At 33.4% G+C, this 17,890-nt stretch overlaps 1 protein-coding gene across 5 annotated transcripts in view; it reads left to right on the top strand.

Moving 5' to 3' along the window:
* Nucleotides 1-17,890, top strand: part of Klhl2 (kelch like family member 2) — a 95,904-nt gene that overhangs the window by 64,695 nt on the left and 13,319 nt on the right. For 3 of the 5 annotated variants that reach the window (XM_026395837.2, XM_026395834.2, XM_026395832.2), the window contains exons 6-8: nucleotides 9,775-9,884; nucleotides 12,337-12,453; nucleotides 13,623-13,784. In XM_026395837.2, coding sequence (XP_026251622.1) covers nucleotides 9,775-9,884; nucleotides 12,337-12,453; nucleotides 13,623-13,784 — 389 coding nt within the window. The remainder of the gene's footprint in view (nucleotides 1-9,774; nucleotides 9,885-12,336; nucleotides 12,454-13,622; nucleotides 13,785-17,890) is intronic. The other 2 variants (XM_026395836.2, XM_026395833.2) reach the window with 1 other exon arrangement.

The raw sequence follows: 17,890 nt of genomic DNA, 5'->3' as shown, positions 1-17,890 counted from the left end.
GTAAAAATTTGTTCCCATGATGTAGGCTCCCTATTTACCTCTCTTATTGTTTCTCTTGCTGAGAAAAAACTTTTTAGTTTGAGTAAGTCCCATTTGTTGATTCTTATTTTTAACTCTTATGCTATGGGTGTCCTATTAAGGAATTTGGAGCCCGACCCCACGATATGTAGATCGGAGCCAACTTTTTCTTCTATCAGACACAGAGTCTCTGTTTTGATATCAAGCTCCTTGATCCATTTTGAGTTAACTTTTGTGCATGGTGAGAGAAAGGGATTCAGGTTCATTTTGTTGCAAATGGATTTCCAGTTTTCCCAGCACCATTTGTTGAAGATGCTATCCTTTCTCCATTGCATGCTTTTAGCACCTTTGTCAAATATAAGATAGTTGTAATTTTGTGGATTGGTCTCTGTGTCCTCTATTCTGTACCATTGGTCCACCTGCCTGTTTTGGTACCAGTACCATGCTGTGTTTTGTTACTATTGCTCTGTAGTATAGTTTGAAGTCTGGTATTGCTATACCGCCTGTTTCACTCTTCCTGCTTAGAATTGCTTTTGCTATTCTGGGTCTTTTATTTTTCCAGATGAATTTCATGATTGCTTTATCTATTTCTACAAGAAATGAGTTTAGGCATATTTTAATAGTTCTAACAGAAGACTCTTATAAGGAATTTATTTATTTATTTATTTATTTATTTATTTATGTATTTATTTATTTATTTAGGTGGTGCTGGGGATTGAGCCCAGGGCCTTGTGCATGTGAGGCAAACACTCTTAACAGATTTTAATTATAAATTACTAGATGAATTTTATTTAGCCTTTCTTGTTGATAACCAAGGGTTGGAAGTAGTTGGATTTCAAGAATGTCAAAATAAGTTAAGGGAAAAATAGTAGTTTCTTAGTCATCTTATACATCCTCACTCCCTGTACTGGAAATCAGAGAAGCTCCTAGTTTCAGTTTTAACTACCTTCAGGAAAATTCACATTATCATTTTTGGGCTAGTGCTCTAGCAGAAATTCTGAGTTGATGAGCACTATATTTCTCATCAACAGGACTACCTGGGGAGAAGCACTTTTTTCCAGGCACTTTCCATTGTTTCCTGCTCCTGTCTTGCTATTCTCTGTTCTCGTTAATATTTCCCTGCCCCTGTAATAGTACCTTATCCTTATCCAGCATCGACACTTCTCTTCTCATGAAGATCTAGATCAGTCAAATTATCTAACTTTTTTAGATGCCTGTTTATTTTCACATGCATTCCCTTTCCCTTTCTCTTAATTGAAACTTTGGTCCCCTTACCCAGCTTCGTATTGGAGGGGAATGTCTTTAAGGCCATAGCCTCAACTCACTGGAAACACAAGTAGAAGAGTACTACTTCCAGACTGTTGTTCTCTTGCTGTCATGTCTTGGTTCTGCACAGATAGGTGTGGTCCACAGCATTCTCTTGTAGCCCATTTTCTCTCTTGGCTTCTAGGCATACTTTTAAAAAAAATAATAATTTTAGTTGTAAATGTAGTACCTTCATTTTATTTATTTTTATGTGGTGCTGAGGATCGAACCCTGTGCCTTACATGTGTTAGGCAAGCGCTCTACCACTGAGACACAACCCCAGCCCATATACTTTAACATCTAGATTATCTTTTCATTTTATACTTCGTTTCTCCTGCTACCAGCTACTTCAAAATCTTTACTGTTGACTCACTTGAGACCTCTCTTCATATTTCCTCGTGGCCCTCATCTTTCTTCCATGAATCTACTTGTTATCTCAGACCATAATTCCAGAGGATATTGGACTGTCATATTTGGAACTCCATGGTTTCAGCCTTTGTGACTATATTTAGACCTTCTCATTCTCTTATATTTCTTCATAAATCTATACTCCCTGAGTCCATTTCTTCTAGACAGTTCTTGACTGTTCGGCTTAGATCCAGTGGTCATTCTGTTCAAAGCTTCTTTCTTTTTGTGCCTAGCATTGCCCAAACTGCTATGGGTGATAGATAATAGACACAATAACAGCCTTTAGTCTTTGTTTGTAATAGTTTATATTCCAGTTATAGTAAACCCCCAAATCCACTCTGTTTGGATTATGACTTATTCTCTATAAAAGCAGTTCTTACAACATTTTCTTGTATAGATTTTTTTTTTAATTCTAATTATTTGTCTACCCCTCTACAGTTTAGGCTAGCAATCACTACTTGGGGTAAACATCTGTCAGAATAAGCCCATGATTTGAATGCTGCCCTGTTGAAAAAACTTGTGCTGAGTGAGTGATTTTAATAATATTATTAGTCTTGACTGTGTGATATGCATATTAAAGAATACATTCGGATTGTTTTGAGTCTATTACAATGTTAATTTACTGATACAGAAGATTCTTTCTTTGGAGAACTGTGAAAGCACTGGATGTATGATGCTTCTTAAATAAATTCATGCTGACTTAAATGACTTGTCTTTAAAAAAGTAATCATTTTTATAGTGTACTTATTGTGGACCTTATTTATGCCCTAGTAAACTAAGTGCAATCTTTGCTCTGCTTTTTTGTTAGAGTTCTACTGAAATGAGCTGTTTTTTGGTTTCACCAAAACTGTCTGAGTTAATGAAACTGATGGAGATACATATGTGAATTATTTTCCCTGAGATATTAATAATGTTAAGAGTCAAAGAACACAGAGTGTCGGCACTTGTCAGAACCTTAGTAGTTGTCAAACATTACACTTTCATTTATTAATTAGGAAAATGAAGATCAGGTATATTTTTATAAAAATACTTTGTCAATAATGAGAACTTTATGGATTGAGATACTATAATATAGTCTTGCGCTTTCCATCGCTTTTCAGATGGGATTCTGCCTCAAGGTTCAGTGTAGAGGAATTACAGTGACCTCTCTTGGCATTTAGTTGTGAAGAAAAAGGTCCTTGGTCTTTAGAAATCAAATATAAATGGTACTTTACACATTATTACAGGATACAAAATGGAATAGGAATATTTTTTACTTATATTGCAGATTTCACTGTACTTAATTTGGGGTGAGAGCCCTGAACCTGATGAGCTCTATTGGCCTGGTGTGACAAATCCTAGGGATTATCCGTTGTTTATTGATAAGCTTAATTTATTTGCTGAAGAGAAGCAAACAGGAAAATTAAACTGCTTTAGAGAGTGAGAGACTCCTGCATACATGTTCACCGTGGAAAAAAGCATATGTATGCTGTACGTGTACAACACATGTGTTTAATGTCTATGCATATCGATGCATAGTCTTTATGCCATCTTGCATATTTTTTCAGGGAAAAGAAACTGATTTTTTAATACAAGTAGAATGAGGTTGACTTTTATTGAGTGGCCAGCAGTAAACTACTGAAGACAAATGAATGTCACAGTGAAGCTGCATGTTATAAGCAGGATGATTTGACAATATTGAGTGAAAGAATTAGAAGCAATAGTCAAGGTGGGTAATTAGATGAGAAGTAGGGTAAAGAAAATAGAGAGGAGTTGAATGAAACAAGATTATAAATATAGCAAGTAACCATAGCTGAGAGGAGACAGACTGTACTCTTGAGATGACATGCTCTTTGGCTTCACATTTTAGGTAAATGCTTTGCTATGTATGTTTTTATTAGTTCCTTTTATATCTTTTTAATGTACAGTGTACTGCTCTCTTCCTCTTATATAACAAATAGCTATCATGCTGTATTTACTGGTCTATGTTTTGTTTTTACTTAGTTGGCAATATTTTCTAAAGCTTTTTCTGTATCATGAGCTTCCTTGGTTTTTTTAAAAATATTTTTTAGTTGTAGATGGACACAGTACCTTTGTTTTATTTATTTATTTTTATGTGGTGCTGAAGATTGAACCCAGTGCCTCACACTTGCAAGGCAAGCTCTCTACTACTGAGCCACAACAGAATAAAATATATTGTATTTTAACTGATTCCTACTGATTAGCTCTCTTATATAATTATAAAAACAGTGCTCCTATCATACACAAGGCTCTGGGTTTGATTTCCAGCACTGCAAAAACAGAAAAACAGTGTAGGAGAGAATAACATAATGACATAAGTGTCATTTTATAAGTGGCCAAGTATATTTGCAGGATGAGATTTCAAAAATGTTTTCTGTAGACTTGTGCTAATTTATTCTCCTACCAGCAAGTATGAAGTAGCACAATGTTTCATAGTAGGGTATTTTGTTTTTCAGTTTTTTAAAATCTTTTGCCTTATGGTTTTATGGCTTGAGGCTAAGCAAGAAATGTTCAGTCATATCATTTTTATTCTTAGTAGTAGTAATATAAAAGCATTTAATGTCATGATAGATGATGGATAAAGAGCATTAAATAACAGATGGGCAGCAATACCTTCTTGCCTTCTTCCCACAGAGTTCCTGTGACCCAGTTTCTATCCTAACATGTTTTCAGTTGCTTTTTGATACTTAAAATTTAAATATGTATTTCTTTAAATTTTTTTTTTTTGGAAACCATACTCAATGCCTCACTAACTGGCTTTGGTAGGCAGCTTTGATTTTGTGTTACTTAGTTGGTCATATGTATTTGGGAAGTGACGTGCATTATGTATGTATCTCACATAAATGGGCTAAATTTGTAGTCTTATTCAAAGTTTTTTTTTGTTTTCTGAGATAACCAAGAGATTCGCTTTAGAGATGTATTTTGGATCTTACATGTTTCCATAACAGTTTTGTGTAGCATCTTTTGTCCCGATAATTTTGACATCAACTGCTTTTTTCCAGCAAATACACCCCCACCCCCGAAAATGACAAGATTGTTTTTTATTTTAGTTGAAGAGAATTAGATATTCTAGATATTCTAATTAGTTTTATTCTAAACCAGACTCAAAAAGCGGGATAGTTTGATGGCAAAAATGGAAAAGTCACTTTTAGCATGAAGTTTGAGAATCACCATTGTGGAGGTGGTAAAGTACATCCAGGTCTCAAAGAGAGATTTTTAGTATATTATTTAGATATGCTTTAATTAGTGTGTGATTCAGATATATATTCTCTTGATCACTCATTAGAAATAGTTAGAAATAGTCCATTTTTATTCCCAGTTTTCAGTAGTGCTTATCGGAAGCTTAAGTCTTTTTTTTCATGAAATCTCAATTTTGTTATGCTACAAGGGTTATAAAAAAGAAAGGAAAAATGATAGATGCTTTTAAAAATACTTTAGTTAGTTTGGATGTGATTTTTAATGTTTTCAGTTTGATGCTAAGTGAATTGGTAAGTTTTAGGATTGATAGGATCATGCAGAGCAATCATGGGTTACTGAGAAGCAAGAAGCAAGGGAAACTGCAATCTAGGCATCAGAAATGTGTTTGGCAATGTCTGAGCACACAGCCATTATGAAGACAGAGGGTTGGGCCAATGATAGCAATCATAGAATATTCTTGAGATATGCTGATTTGTGGATAGACTCATGTTATATAAAATGTGTGAATTGTTGTAGGTAAGTGTGTAGAATCTTATTTTAGTAGGAAAGATTAATAAATACTCCAATTATATTATTTGAAGGACAAACTTGAATAGCCAGAGTTTAAAATATCAAATGCCTTAGAATGATTCAGCTAGTCATCTGGGGCTTCCTGATTGCCTTGGGTCCTGGGTCATGGGTCCTGGGGAAGTATGTTAAAGGCAACAATCCTGTTAAATTGCCTACCAATTAATGCAGCAGAACATTTGAAGAAATATGTAGTTAATCTAAATAGAGGAAAAGAAGACCCTAAAGTAAACCGATTTCCAACAGATATTTTGAAACAATACCCTTCATATTTAGGGATGTGCCACATATTTACCACACTCTTTCCAAAGAAAACTTAATACTGGAGTGTAAACATCAAATAACAATACAGAAAGATTTTCTAAGAAGGAGTGATGGTTTCAGTAGAAAGTTGGCAGAAGTTGAAAATAATTTTAAAATATGTGTATGTCTACAATCAGAGTTACTTTGAACTTGAACATTTCTTGTTTCTTCATTTTTCCTTTAGAGTAATTTGTGTAATTGGTGAAGGACAGTGTTCATTTGTTTGAGTATTAGCTGTTCTAGTTTTTTCAGTGCTGCAGTAATAGTTGATTATTGACCATGCCCTCTTGACCTCCTTTGATCTACTGGTAAGGAGTACTTAATGAATTTAGATCCCTGACTTGATTTTAGATAGGGTGTACTCATGTCCTAACTTGATGATTTTAAAACAAATTATACCCACTTTGAAAGCTTCATCTTACTTTTCTGAACCATGTGCTTTGGGAAAGACATTTGTGAATGACAAATTAGTGTATTCATAGTGAGGCTGCCATCATGCTACTAAGTAAATACTATTGTTAAATAATTCCACACACAAAAAACACCAATTTTTTTTCATATTAGAAAACAATTTATGTAAATTTATATATAATTTGTATAGATTATTCTGTTAATTCAATTTTATTTTTATTTCTTCTTTCCATATTTTCAAATCGGTACATTATAGCTGTACATAATGATGGGATTTGTTGTTACATAATCATGTATGCACACAATATAACAATATCATTTGGCTAGTATCACTCCCCAAGTTTGCTTTTTTAACAAATTAATTTTTTTTTCTGATCCGTGAAACAGAGCCTAAGTAAGATAACATATATAGTCACAGGGTAGAAAAGTTATGTTTTCTCTTTTCTTCACCGCCCCTGGAGAATTTCTTCCCACATGAAAATTATAAGGAGGCCAACAATCCCCTTACTTCCATTCAGATTTATAATTTATAGGAGAAACTTAGTACCCAACAATTATAGACATATATTTGGAGGTGAAATATTGTTACAATTAGGGAGAAAGAGATTTATGTTAGTATCTCCTTAAAATTGATTTATTTCTCAGTATTATTGAACGTTTAGTCTAAAGAATCTTGCTATGATTTTCTTATATTCATTTTTCAGTTAATAGATTCAACTATTGAAGACTTTTTTGTTTTTGTTAGTGTACCAAAAAACTTTTGAAATGATTTTTTGCATGAACTTCTAGTAAGGTCAGAAAATAGTAGGAGTTTTTAGATGTAGAAGAACATGTGCCATTAATTATGATAACATTTTGAAATCTGTAACCCTGTTAAAATTCTTTCATATTAAATTTTGAAGTACTATTATACTGTAAAGACTAGATCTCTTAAAAGTAGGTATTTAGGTTTTATCCTTAGTTTGTATTATTGACTTTCTTTGTAATTTGACTTTTGTCCATGTTCATGTTTAATCACAAATTTATCACAATGTTCTTTATTTGTGCATTATTTGTAAACATTATTTGTAAATAATATACTATATTTTTACAGAAGGTTTAGATTTATGGAAAATTTGAGGGGAAAATGCTGTTTTCATATATTCCCTGAGTCCGCCACTCCACCAGTTTTCCTCGTTATTAACATCTTACATACTATAGTACATTTGTTAACAGTTGATGAGTCAATATCAATGTCTTGTTATTAACTATAGTTTATAGTAGGGTATTCTTTGTGTGGTATATTCTGTACGTTTTGATAAATGTTTAATGATATATATCCATTATAGAATAGTTTTTACTGCCCTACAAATCCCCTATTCATCTCTCTTCTTTCCTTTGATATATGCTGGCAACCACTGATCTTTCTATCATCTCTGTAGTTTTGCCTTTTTCATAATGTCTTACGATTGCAATTCAGGATACACACACACACACACACACACACACACACACACACACACACCAGGGTAGGCTCTAGCATGTCTTCAAAACAAAGGAAAATGTTGAATTGCGGGGGGTGGGGGAGAATGTTATATACATTTTTTTTTTTTTTGAAAGAGAGTTCCTTGGTGCTGTAGTGTCCTGATTGGCATGTGACCATAATTGCTAGGTAAGACTTGTAATATTGGAGTTAGGCCCTCAGGGTTGTGGCTTGGGCTTGCAAGACAGTTTTGAAACAGGCATACATTTGCTTCTCTTGGCTCCATTTCAGTTGGATGTGACATAACTGACCCTATTTTGTATACTTAACCTTTATAGATGCTATAAACATCATGTATAGATTTTTGTTTGACCATAGATTTTCAACTCATTCCAGTAAATGACAAGGGGTGAAGTTGCTGGATTGTATAGTAAGGGTATGTTCAGTTTGGGAAGAAACTGCCAAATTGTCTTTTTACCAGCAATGAATGAAAGTTTCTGTTGCTCCACATCTTTACCAGTAGTTGCTGTTGTCTGTTTTGAATTTTAGTTGTTTTAGTAAATGTATAAATCTTATTAATGTTTTAACATGTAACTCTAGGAGAATATAAAATGCTGAACATCTTTTAATATGCTTATTTACCATCTTTACATCTTCTTTGATGAAGTGTCTGTTCAGATCTGTTTGGTGCTCATTTTAAAATTAGGTTACTCATTTTCTTTGAGTTTTAAGTGTTCTTAATATATTTTGGATAACAGTCCTTTATTAGATATGTGTTTTGCAGATATTTTCCCCCAGACTGTGGCTTATCTTTTTATATCTTTAGTATCAGGGAGAAGAAGTTTATAATTTTAATGAAGTTCAACTTATCGAATATTTTTTTCATGAATCATACTTTCAGTATTGTATCTAAAAAGTCATCACCAGACAGACCCATGATCTGTTAGGTTTTCTCTTCTGTTAACTTCTAGGAGTTTTAAAGTTTGTGTTTTATGTTTAATTCTATGGATCATTTTGAGTTAATATTTGTGAAAAATATAAGGACTTTACCTGGATTCGTTTTTTTTTTTTTGCACGTAGATGATCAGCTGTTCAGATATTGTTAAAAAGACTACCCTTTCTGTGTTGAATTATTTTTGTTTGTCAAAGATCAGTTTGTGTAATGCTACTTCTGGGCTTTCCATTCTGTTCTATTGATATGTTGTTTTCATGATTTTTCATTTTTGCCTCAATTTCATATTTATTTCAGTGTGGTACCTTGTTTAACCAAGACTGAGTTTAAAAAAAAGTTGTATCTCTTGGATTTTTGTAGAGCCAATCATTTCGTAATCACTCTAGAGCTGCTTATTATATTTAAAGTCATCTTGTGATGAACCTTTTATAAGGTGAATAGTTATTCATGAAGTTTTTGAAAGTAGATTTTTCCAAATGTTCTAAAGGGGAAGCCAACTAGTCAGTTCTTATGGTATTTTATGGTGTTTCTATTCATTTTTTATTCGAAGCAAATCTTTAAAAAAATCTTTTTAAGTAGTATTAGGATGTGGTTAATTGTGAGGACCTAGAAGATAATCTGAATTTTTAAAGCAAGTTTTTACTTTAGAACTTAGGGATAACAATACTAATAAGCACTATTTTTAGTTGGATATGGATACAATACCTTTATTTTATTTACTTTTATCTGGTGCTGAGGATCAAACCCAGTGCCCCACATGTGCTAGGCAAGCATTCTACCACTGTGCCACTACCCCAGCCCCCAGCCCTAAATTATTGAAACCTTATTTTCTATCAGATACAACTCTGATATCAAAAGGTTTTACAAATGCAAATACTAATTGGGTCATCACCATGAAAAGGATTCCATGCTTAACTCCAAAGTGCACCGTATAGAACAGAACTGATAAAGCTAAATGACTGTCCATTAAGGCAGCCTTCCACACGTGCTGTTGCTTTGCTGTATCATGAACTGAGTTTGTGAGGTTGATTAGTTCTTGCCTGGAGGAAGTGCAGTTGGTTTTCTTATTTGTAGGTTAGATGAAGTTAAGAAACTGTCATAATTGGATATTGGTATAAATGCATTAATTTTTATTTTAATTCCCAAACAGAGCAACATTTTGCAGATGTCGTACTTAGTGAAGAATTTCTCAACCTGGGCATTGAACAAGTGTGCAGCTTAATCTCAAGTGACAAACTTACCATTTCCTCAGAAGAGAAGGTAGGTATGTTTTGTTTTTTTTTTTCCCCGGTGTATGTTGACAGAGAATGTTTTTTTCCTTTCTTTCAATTTGTTTCATAAATTTATGATCTTATGTTTATAGTGACAGCCTGTCATATTTTGTCTAGAAGTTAAGAAACTCATCTAGTTGACTTGTTGATTGACTCTGTATATTCACTTCTTGGAAGGTTTCCCAAATTGTTAGACATTAGAGTTTTATACTTGACCCCCAGCAAGAGCTTACACACATTAAACTATCTGAAACAAATACTCTTTGTGAAAAGGGTTTCTTCCTGCAGTTAGATTCCTATCAGAATTGTGATCTAAGTCATTTTTTAAAATGAGTTTGAGTTTGCCAGAAAACAGAGTAGGAAGAGCATTTCAGGGACAGGGAATAGATTATGCAAATATAAAGAAACATAAAAGAATAAGTGCATTCAGTTTGTTTAAGTATGATTGGATTTGGGACAGTGGTAAGAGAAGAAATGGGAAAATGACATCATAAAATATCTTGTTGGTGTGTTAAAAAAAATTAACTTTACTATAGTGATAAAGAGTCTTTCTGGGTTTTAAGTAAGAAAAAGATAACCATGATAATATATGTATAAGAGAAATATGAGGTCTGTTCTGTTTTCCTCCTGCTTCCAAATAAGACAATGTAGGATGTAGTGGCACAAGCAATAACCAAATTTTATGGTCAGAATTCCTGTAGGGCATAATAGAGTAGCTTATTTCTGAGGCTTCAGTTAAGGTGGCCCAAATGGTTAAGATATCTGGCATAGTTACCCTTGAGCCAGAGATCTGTGGCTTCAGTTCTTCAGCACATGGCATCTTGTGGTTCTGGAATGTTCAGGGTGGTTCCTTCACTGCCATTGTTTACTAGGCTGAGGGTTGGCTGTTTTCTGTTTTTCTCTATGTCCTTATCTCTTCTCTCCCTTCTTCTCTGTATCTTGATTGGGTTTCTCATAGCATGGTGGTTTCGAATAATCAGACTTCTCACATGACATCTGGCTTGCCCAAACGAGCATTACACGACACCACTTATAAAGCCACAAGGCTTCTGATGACCTTCAGAAATCACACATTCTGTTTCTGCCACTCTCTGTTGTTTGCATAGGGCCATCTTAGATTCAGTGTTGAAGGTTAGTACCTGAAGGTTTGGGTCCTGGGAGTTGTGATAGAGGATGCTGAAGTCATGCTGGTGAGCAGTAGGGTCTGATGTAGGATGGTGGAAGCAGGAGAGAAGACAGAACTGAGAAATAATAGAATTGACAGACTGCAGACTATCTTGCTCACTTATTTATCTCTAACACCTGGCACACAGAAGTACTTAATAAGTACTTGTTGACAGAAGGAATTAAAGAAGGAAGTTAATTATAATGTGCAGTATTTTTAGTTTCTTTCTCTTACTGTATTTTTAAAAACCATTTATTGCCTCCACTAATTCATTTGCATGTTATTTTACATTTTTCACAACATTTTAAAGATTATAAAGTAATATATTTATCAGTCTGGGAGGAAATTATGTGGAAAAACACTGTCTTCATATTAGTTTATTAGCTTTCTCATAGAAATATGTCGTGAGTAGTAATGCCCTTCTTATTTAAGTTGTAAAAAAGTTCAAACTATTATTTTGTTTTAATATCCTGCTATTGTGAGAGTGTAGAATTAACCTATTGTGCAGATCCTCATTTTATAAGCGTGTGGTCCAACATTTATTTGTTAACTAAAGAAAAATTCAAAAACGAGTTTTGTGTATGTCTACATGGTTTTCATTCCAAATATTACTGTACTTTAATATTTGGGTGCTTTATTCCAATGGAACTTGAGATTTAAATCTGTGTAAGTAGAACAAAATTCAATTTTGAAAGGTTATCAACAGTGAAATAGATCATGTATCATATTATCACAGCTACCATTCAAATTCAGTAAGCTTAGATGATATACTTGGTAAAATGCTTGGTAAATACCAGCCAGATGTGATGGTGCACATCTATAATCCCGGTGGCTCAGGAAGTTGAGGCAGGAAGATCAAGAGTTCAAAGCAAACCTTAGCAAATGGGAGGCACTGAGAAACTCAGTGAGACCCTGTCTCTAAATAAAACACAAAATAGGGCTGGGGATGTTGCTCAGTGGCCGAGTGCCCCTGAGTTTAATCCCCAATACATGCCTCCTCCCAAAAAAATGTTTGGTAAATACCAAATGAAAAATATTTACCAAGTATACAATGATACTTATTAAAGTACTTACTAATCCCACATTTAAAAAAAGAAAGAAACAAGTGAATAGCTTGGTAAGTATGTTGCAAATCAGAATTTTGAAAAAATTCAAACTATTGATTAAACTTGGGTGTCTTAGCAAGGGTTGTATATAACATGTAGTATATTTTGTCCAGATGCTTAGGTATATAGTTCATTACTTATTTTTTTTCTTTCTCCATATTTTCTTCAAGGTATTTGAGGCAGTAATAGCATGGGTGAACCACGACAAGGATGTGAGGCAAGAGTTTATGGCTCGACTGATGGAACATGTACGGTTACCTTTGCTTCCTCGGGAGTATTTGGTTCAGGTAAAAACATATGCAAAACATATGAATATACATAATGCCCTGTCACTGACCTGACTGTGTGGAGATCCCCACCACATGCTGATAAGATCTGCAGGATATAGATCCATGGAGTTCAGGAAGGAGGACAATTAGACACCGCACAGTCTTTGGGAGCTGCTCCCTTTACATCATTCCCCATTCTTAGAAATTTGTTTCAGCCGCTTTTTCTTATGTGGATAAGCAGGTACTACAGCTTTAAAAGGTGGTCATTTAAGCACAAATGATAAATGGGCCATGACTCTGTGTTACTGTTCTACATCTTCTTTGCTTTGTTCTTTTGATTCCCCAGCAGGAATGGAATTTTAAGATTTGACCCAAATACTATTAAATTCTACTTGATAGAATAATTTCACAGCGAGATGTGTTTAGTTTTTTTTTCTTTCTTAAGCTGAATAAAAAAAGGTTATTTGAAATAAAATAGGAATAATGATTACTTTTACTGACCAATTTTAAATTTACTTTTTTATTGGCAGTCTTCTATGAATATTTCAGGATTATTTTATAATTGAAACCATCTAAGAACATTTCTTTATTGAAGGTTAGATCTGAACTTTTTAGAATTTCTAGAAACCTCATTATTGAAATTGTTCTGTGTAATCATTGGTCCTCTGGTATTAAAGAAATGAATAAAAAAAAAAAACCTGTCTTGCATTTGAGGTCAGGCATAGTAAGGACAAGATTTATTTGTGATGCAGACATATTATTTTAACTTATTTTGAGTTTTTTCCAGATATTTTATTTACTCTCTTAGAATTGAAAAAAGTATTATTAATTTATTAGTTTTATCTACCTTATTTGTAGGGCTCATTATCTAAATTTTGTTTCTTAGGTTTTTGTTTTGCTTATTTTTTTTTAACTGTGTGACTTAATGTTTAAAGAAACAGATGAGTATAGTATTATCTAGAGTTCATCATATTGTCTAGTTGACCTTGGAAGTTTTTCGTTTTCATTGCAGTTCTTCTCTATTACTTGCATGTGTTTTTCTCTGCAAGCAGATACATGAGCAGAAGTAAAGAGTGCTTATAGAGAAGATGATTACTGCTATTTCCTCTTCTTTAATTCAGTTTCTTTAGTAGTTTTATTGTGAAATGGCTGTCTGCTTATGGGGTTTATCTCCTTTCTTCTTATAGAGGGTTGAAGAGGAGGCATTGGTCAAGAATAGCAGTGCTTGCAAAGATTACCTAATTGAAGCTATGAAGTATCATTTGCTGCCAACAGAGCAGCGGATATTAATGAAGAGTGTCCGGACCCGGCTGAGAACACCCATGAATCTTCCCAAAGTAGGATCTACTGTTCGTACTTGTTTTTACTTCATCTACAGCCCCTATGGTGAACCGTTAATGTTTTCAATCATCTAAAATTCCATGCTTATTTTAGTTCCTTGCAAAATACAGTGTGCTGAAGAATGCATTATTGACTATATGATTTAATCTCCTTATTAATTTTATATGTTATGAGTGGGGTTTGTTTGCTTTATTTAGTCTTCATAAACTGCATGATATTACTATTATGGAATGGAAGGCAATTGGGTCTTGTCCCTTTGAATTTTACTAGCTCTTTTTATAGTAGTAAGCACTAGCTGTGGTCAAAAGAAGAAAATCATACTAGGCAGAAAGATTTCTCTGTAAGAAATTATAGGATATATAACTGAAAACCTGGTAGTTTCATGGAATTACATATTAGAACTAAGGATAATAAAATAGTTTGTTGAGTTTTTCTTCCTACTCTTTATTGTATACTGTTTGACAGTTTCCCATACTACATATGTAGCTATTTCAACTTATATTTCCCATATCTTCCCATCTCACTGGTGTCCATATTTTCCTGTGCACAAGTTTATATTCTACCTTCATTTTCTTAGTTGTGGCCATTCACGATTTACTGCTTTGATTTTCCTTACAGAATGACCCCTCATTTCTTTCTCTTGTTTGCAATTCTTTATCATCTATTTGCCTCTTCACAGTACTGAAAGACCAACACTTTTAAGCAGCATTTTATGTATTGGCTTAATCAGAATGATCCATAGTATAATGTTTTATTTATGTTTGGGGGTTTACCTCTTGGGGCAATGCTGGATTAAGAAACAAGAATTAGCTTGTTTTCCCACATCATCTTTAGTTATACTTCTGTCCTTTCCATTGAATTAGATCTCTAAAATTCTTCCACTTTAATGCTTTTATATATTGTTTTTCCAAGTTTAATTTCTGTAGTCAACATTTTTAATTGGTTCATATCTTAATTGGTGTTTTTTGTTTTGCTCAATGTTAACATCAGTTCCCAATTTAGATCTCACTGCAGATTTTGCCATTGTACCATTGTAGTTAATTTTCTAGATTGTTAGTAAATATATTAATTTAAAATGGGCCTCAGCACTTTCCCTGGTAATACCTCATTAGAAATACCCACCCACTGATATAATCCATTTGTAGAAAATTTCCGTCCTTATGATGACATTTATTATCTTAGCCAAAAATGAGAAATTTGGCATATAACATTTGGTGAGATTGAGAATCAAATGGATTCAGATTTGTTTTTTTTTAAACATCCTTTTGCATGTTTCTCATTATTTTATTGTTACCTAAAAGTTTGAATGCTTTTCTCAAAATATTCTAAATATTTACTGAGAATTATTACTACTTTGAAAAAGGTCTTTACAAGGCATTCACTCCTACCATGGTTTGAAAATTGGTATTTGCCTTTTTAAAATTTTCTGATCTCTCCTCAGTTCTCCAAGATTTTTCAAAAATAATTGTAAGTGGCTCAGTAAGTACACTAACTAGTTCCCTAACACTTCAGTATGCATGCCATCTGGGTCTGCTGATTTTATGAGTGTTTGTATTTTACAAATACCCCTTTACCTGCTTTTATAATAGCTGTTGTTATAATTCTCTGTCACTTCATTTTTGTCCATATTATTTGGTGTTTTTATTCTTATAAAAAAAAACAGTTTATAAAAAGTATTCAGAGTATTGGCCATACTTTTAAAATTACTTTAAAAAAAATGCTAGTCTAACTTCTTTCAGGTTTAATACTTTTTAAGTATTTCTTATAAAAAGAAAAAAACTGTCTTCTTAAATTGTATATTCCCTCTTCGGGCATCTTTAACTTTGTTATCTTTAACTATACTGCTGAGAATTTTTGAGTGAAAGTGAATTTATAGTTTCTGATATACATGTCACTTTTGTAAACCTCCTAAAGAATTCTTGGTAAAATCCTATCAAGTGTTTTATTTTCTCTTTAATGATGTTGTACCTTCTATTCAGTTGCAGTTTTTTGGATTTTACTGGTATGACTTTGCCTTTCCAACTGTGTTATACTTTTCAACTTGGCAATTCTGTTGCTTATATTTTGTGGTGGGTAGACAGATGCATGGAGGTTCTTCTTGTATTCTGCTTTGTCAGTTTGCTGGCAAGGTAGGCAACAGGCATGGTAGATAACAGAGCAACACTGTTGTTTCAACTTTGCATGTCTCACCTACGTGATCCCTTCTCACTGTTTATTTATCCACACATATTTTTGAAAAGGTGCTTGTGTTGGGAGCTTTTCAGCAGCACTGTTGGTCCTTCTACAGTGGCTGTATTCAGGACTAATTCTAAGCGAGTAAGAATGAAGCAATGGTTAATTTCTTATGCATCTATATTTCATAGTCATGATACATTTTATCATCATACAGATGAGTCAAAGGGAACAAGATGTGGTGGTAGTGCTGAGGAAATTATTGTAAAGTTTGGATAATTTTTCTACCACAACAATGACTTAATCCTTTTTATATTAGGTTCTCATTTTATGAACTCATACCTATTGCATGTGTGAGTCTTTTTTATATGTTAAACGTTAGTTTTGCATTCTCAATAAACAGCATTAGATTGTGTAAGGCATCCTTGGATTTGAACCTCATAATGAGAAAACAGTGTTTTGTAGTGTCCTTAGTTAGTTCTTTTTTTTTTCTTTAGAATCTATACATTTTACAAACACTGTCTTATTTTTAGGTGTATATTTTTACCCAGTGTGTCTATTGAAATTTCCAATTAAAAAAATTATAAAACTTGATTTTTCAGGAAACATTTAAAATAAATATTTAATAGGTAGAGAAAACAAAAAGAACAAAATTTAATTGACCCACCTTTCAGGATGATTATTTGAATCTGCTTAACTCCATAGCTCTTACCCTTCTCAAACATTACATTTAACTTTTTCCTATGTAAGATTTTTTTCTGTTTTAATGTTCTTTTATAGCATAATTAGTGTGCTGCTTATCAAATGGGGTCAGGTGTTTTTTACCAATAAGTGGGGTGTCAGCATTTTGAACAATTATTTTGTAGTTAGCAGCACAGGTTTCTAGCACAGTGCCTTGATCTCTGTAGCTGCTCTCTTGTGTTCCCATTGTACATTCTCTCTTCTCTGATTCCTGGTCTCCCAATCCCCACCTTATTTGCCTCTCTTGGTAGTAAAGAACACATGTTACTACTATTCTCTAATAACACATTTCTCCTTTCATCCTCATGTTGATATGCAAAACTGAACTATTGTTTGGAAATCATGAGATTCAGAATTTGAGAATCATGAAGTCTATAAATCAGTGTCGTTTTATAAATATTTCTTCTGAGTTTTTTAATTGATCTTTATCAGATACCATATCTAAGACTTTTCGTATAAATCATTAGGCAGTTTTGAACACAGATCTTTAAATGCAAGGTTGATCTTGATGTCATTATAATTCTGTTAATAACATTGCCCTCCTTTTTTTCTTTTGGAGGTGGAAGGGGAGGGCATTATGGGTTTTCTTCACTAATTCTTCCTTTTGCTTATTTGAATTCAACACTGGAAGAATGATAGACTTAAAATAAATTGTGTGGTTGGTCTATGTTCAATCTTATTTTAAGACCTTTAAAAATTCTTTCTGCCCTCTAGCTATTAACTGACTAACATAGGCTTCTTTTTAGAAACTTGGGATTTGCTCTGATTTAGGAAGCACTGTTTTCTATGTATCTATCTTTGTATAGTTCTAAGCATAGGTAAGCTATTGCTCAAAGTTGCAAATGTCCCTGATTTGCATGTATGAGTCATTCCATCATTCTGTTTTGATTTTTTTTGTTTTGTCTTTAAAATCTGTTTTTCCTATAATCATCTCATCTTTTTTCCCCCCAAAGTGCTGGCCATTCTTTACAGTTTTCCATATAAGACATCGTTAACAGTGACACTTCCCTGATTTGTCAGCTGTATTTTCATTGGTGCCATAAAGTGCCTGGGTGTACTCAGTAAAAGACACACATTGGTTTCTAAATTCCATACATCTCTCAAGGCCCTGATTCCTCTCCCTGATTGAAGCTTTCATAAATCATGGCAGCTTTTCATTTTCTGATTAGTAAAAACAATTACTGTCTGTACTAATCATATA

This window comes from Urocitellus parryii, chromosome 14 (assembly GCF_045843805.1).
Source record: "Urocitellus parryii isolate mUroPar1 chromosome 14, mUroPar1.hap1, whole genome shotgun sequence".
NCBI classification, from domain to species: domain Eukaryota; kingdom Metazoa; phylum Chordata; class Mammalia; order Rodentia; family Sciuridae; genus Urocitellus; species Urocitellus parryii.
This window is presented reverse-complemented; position numbering and strand designations above follow the sequence as displayed.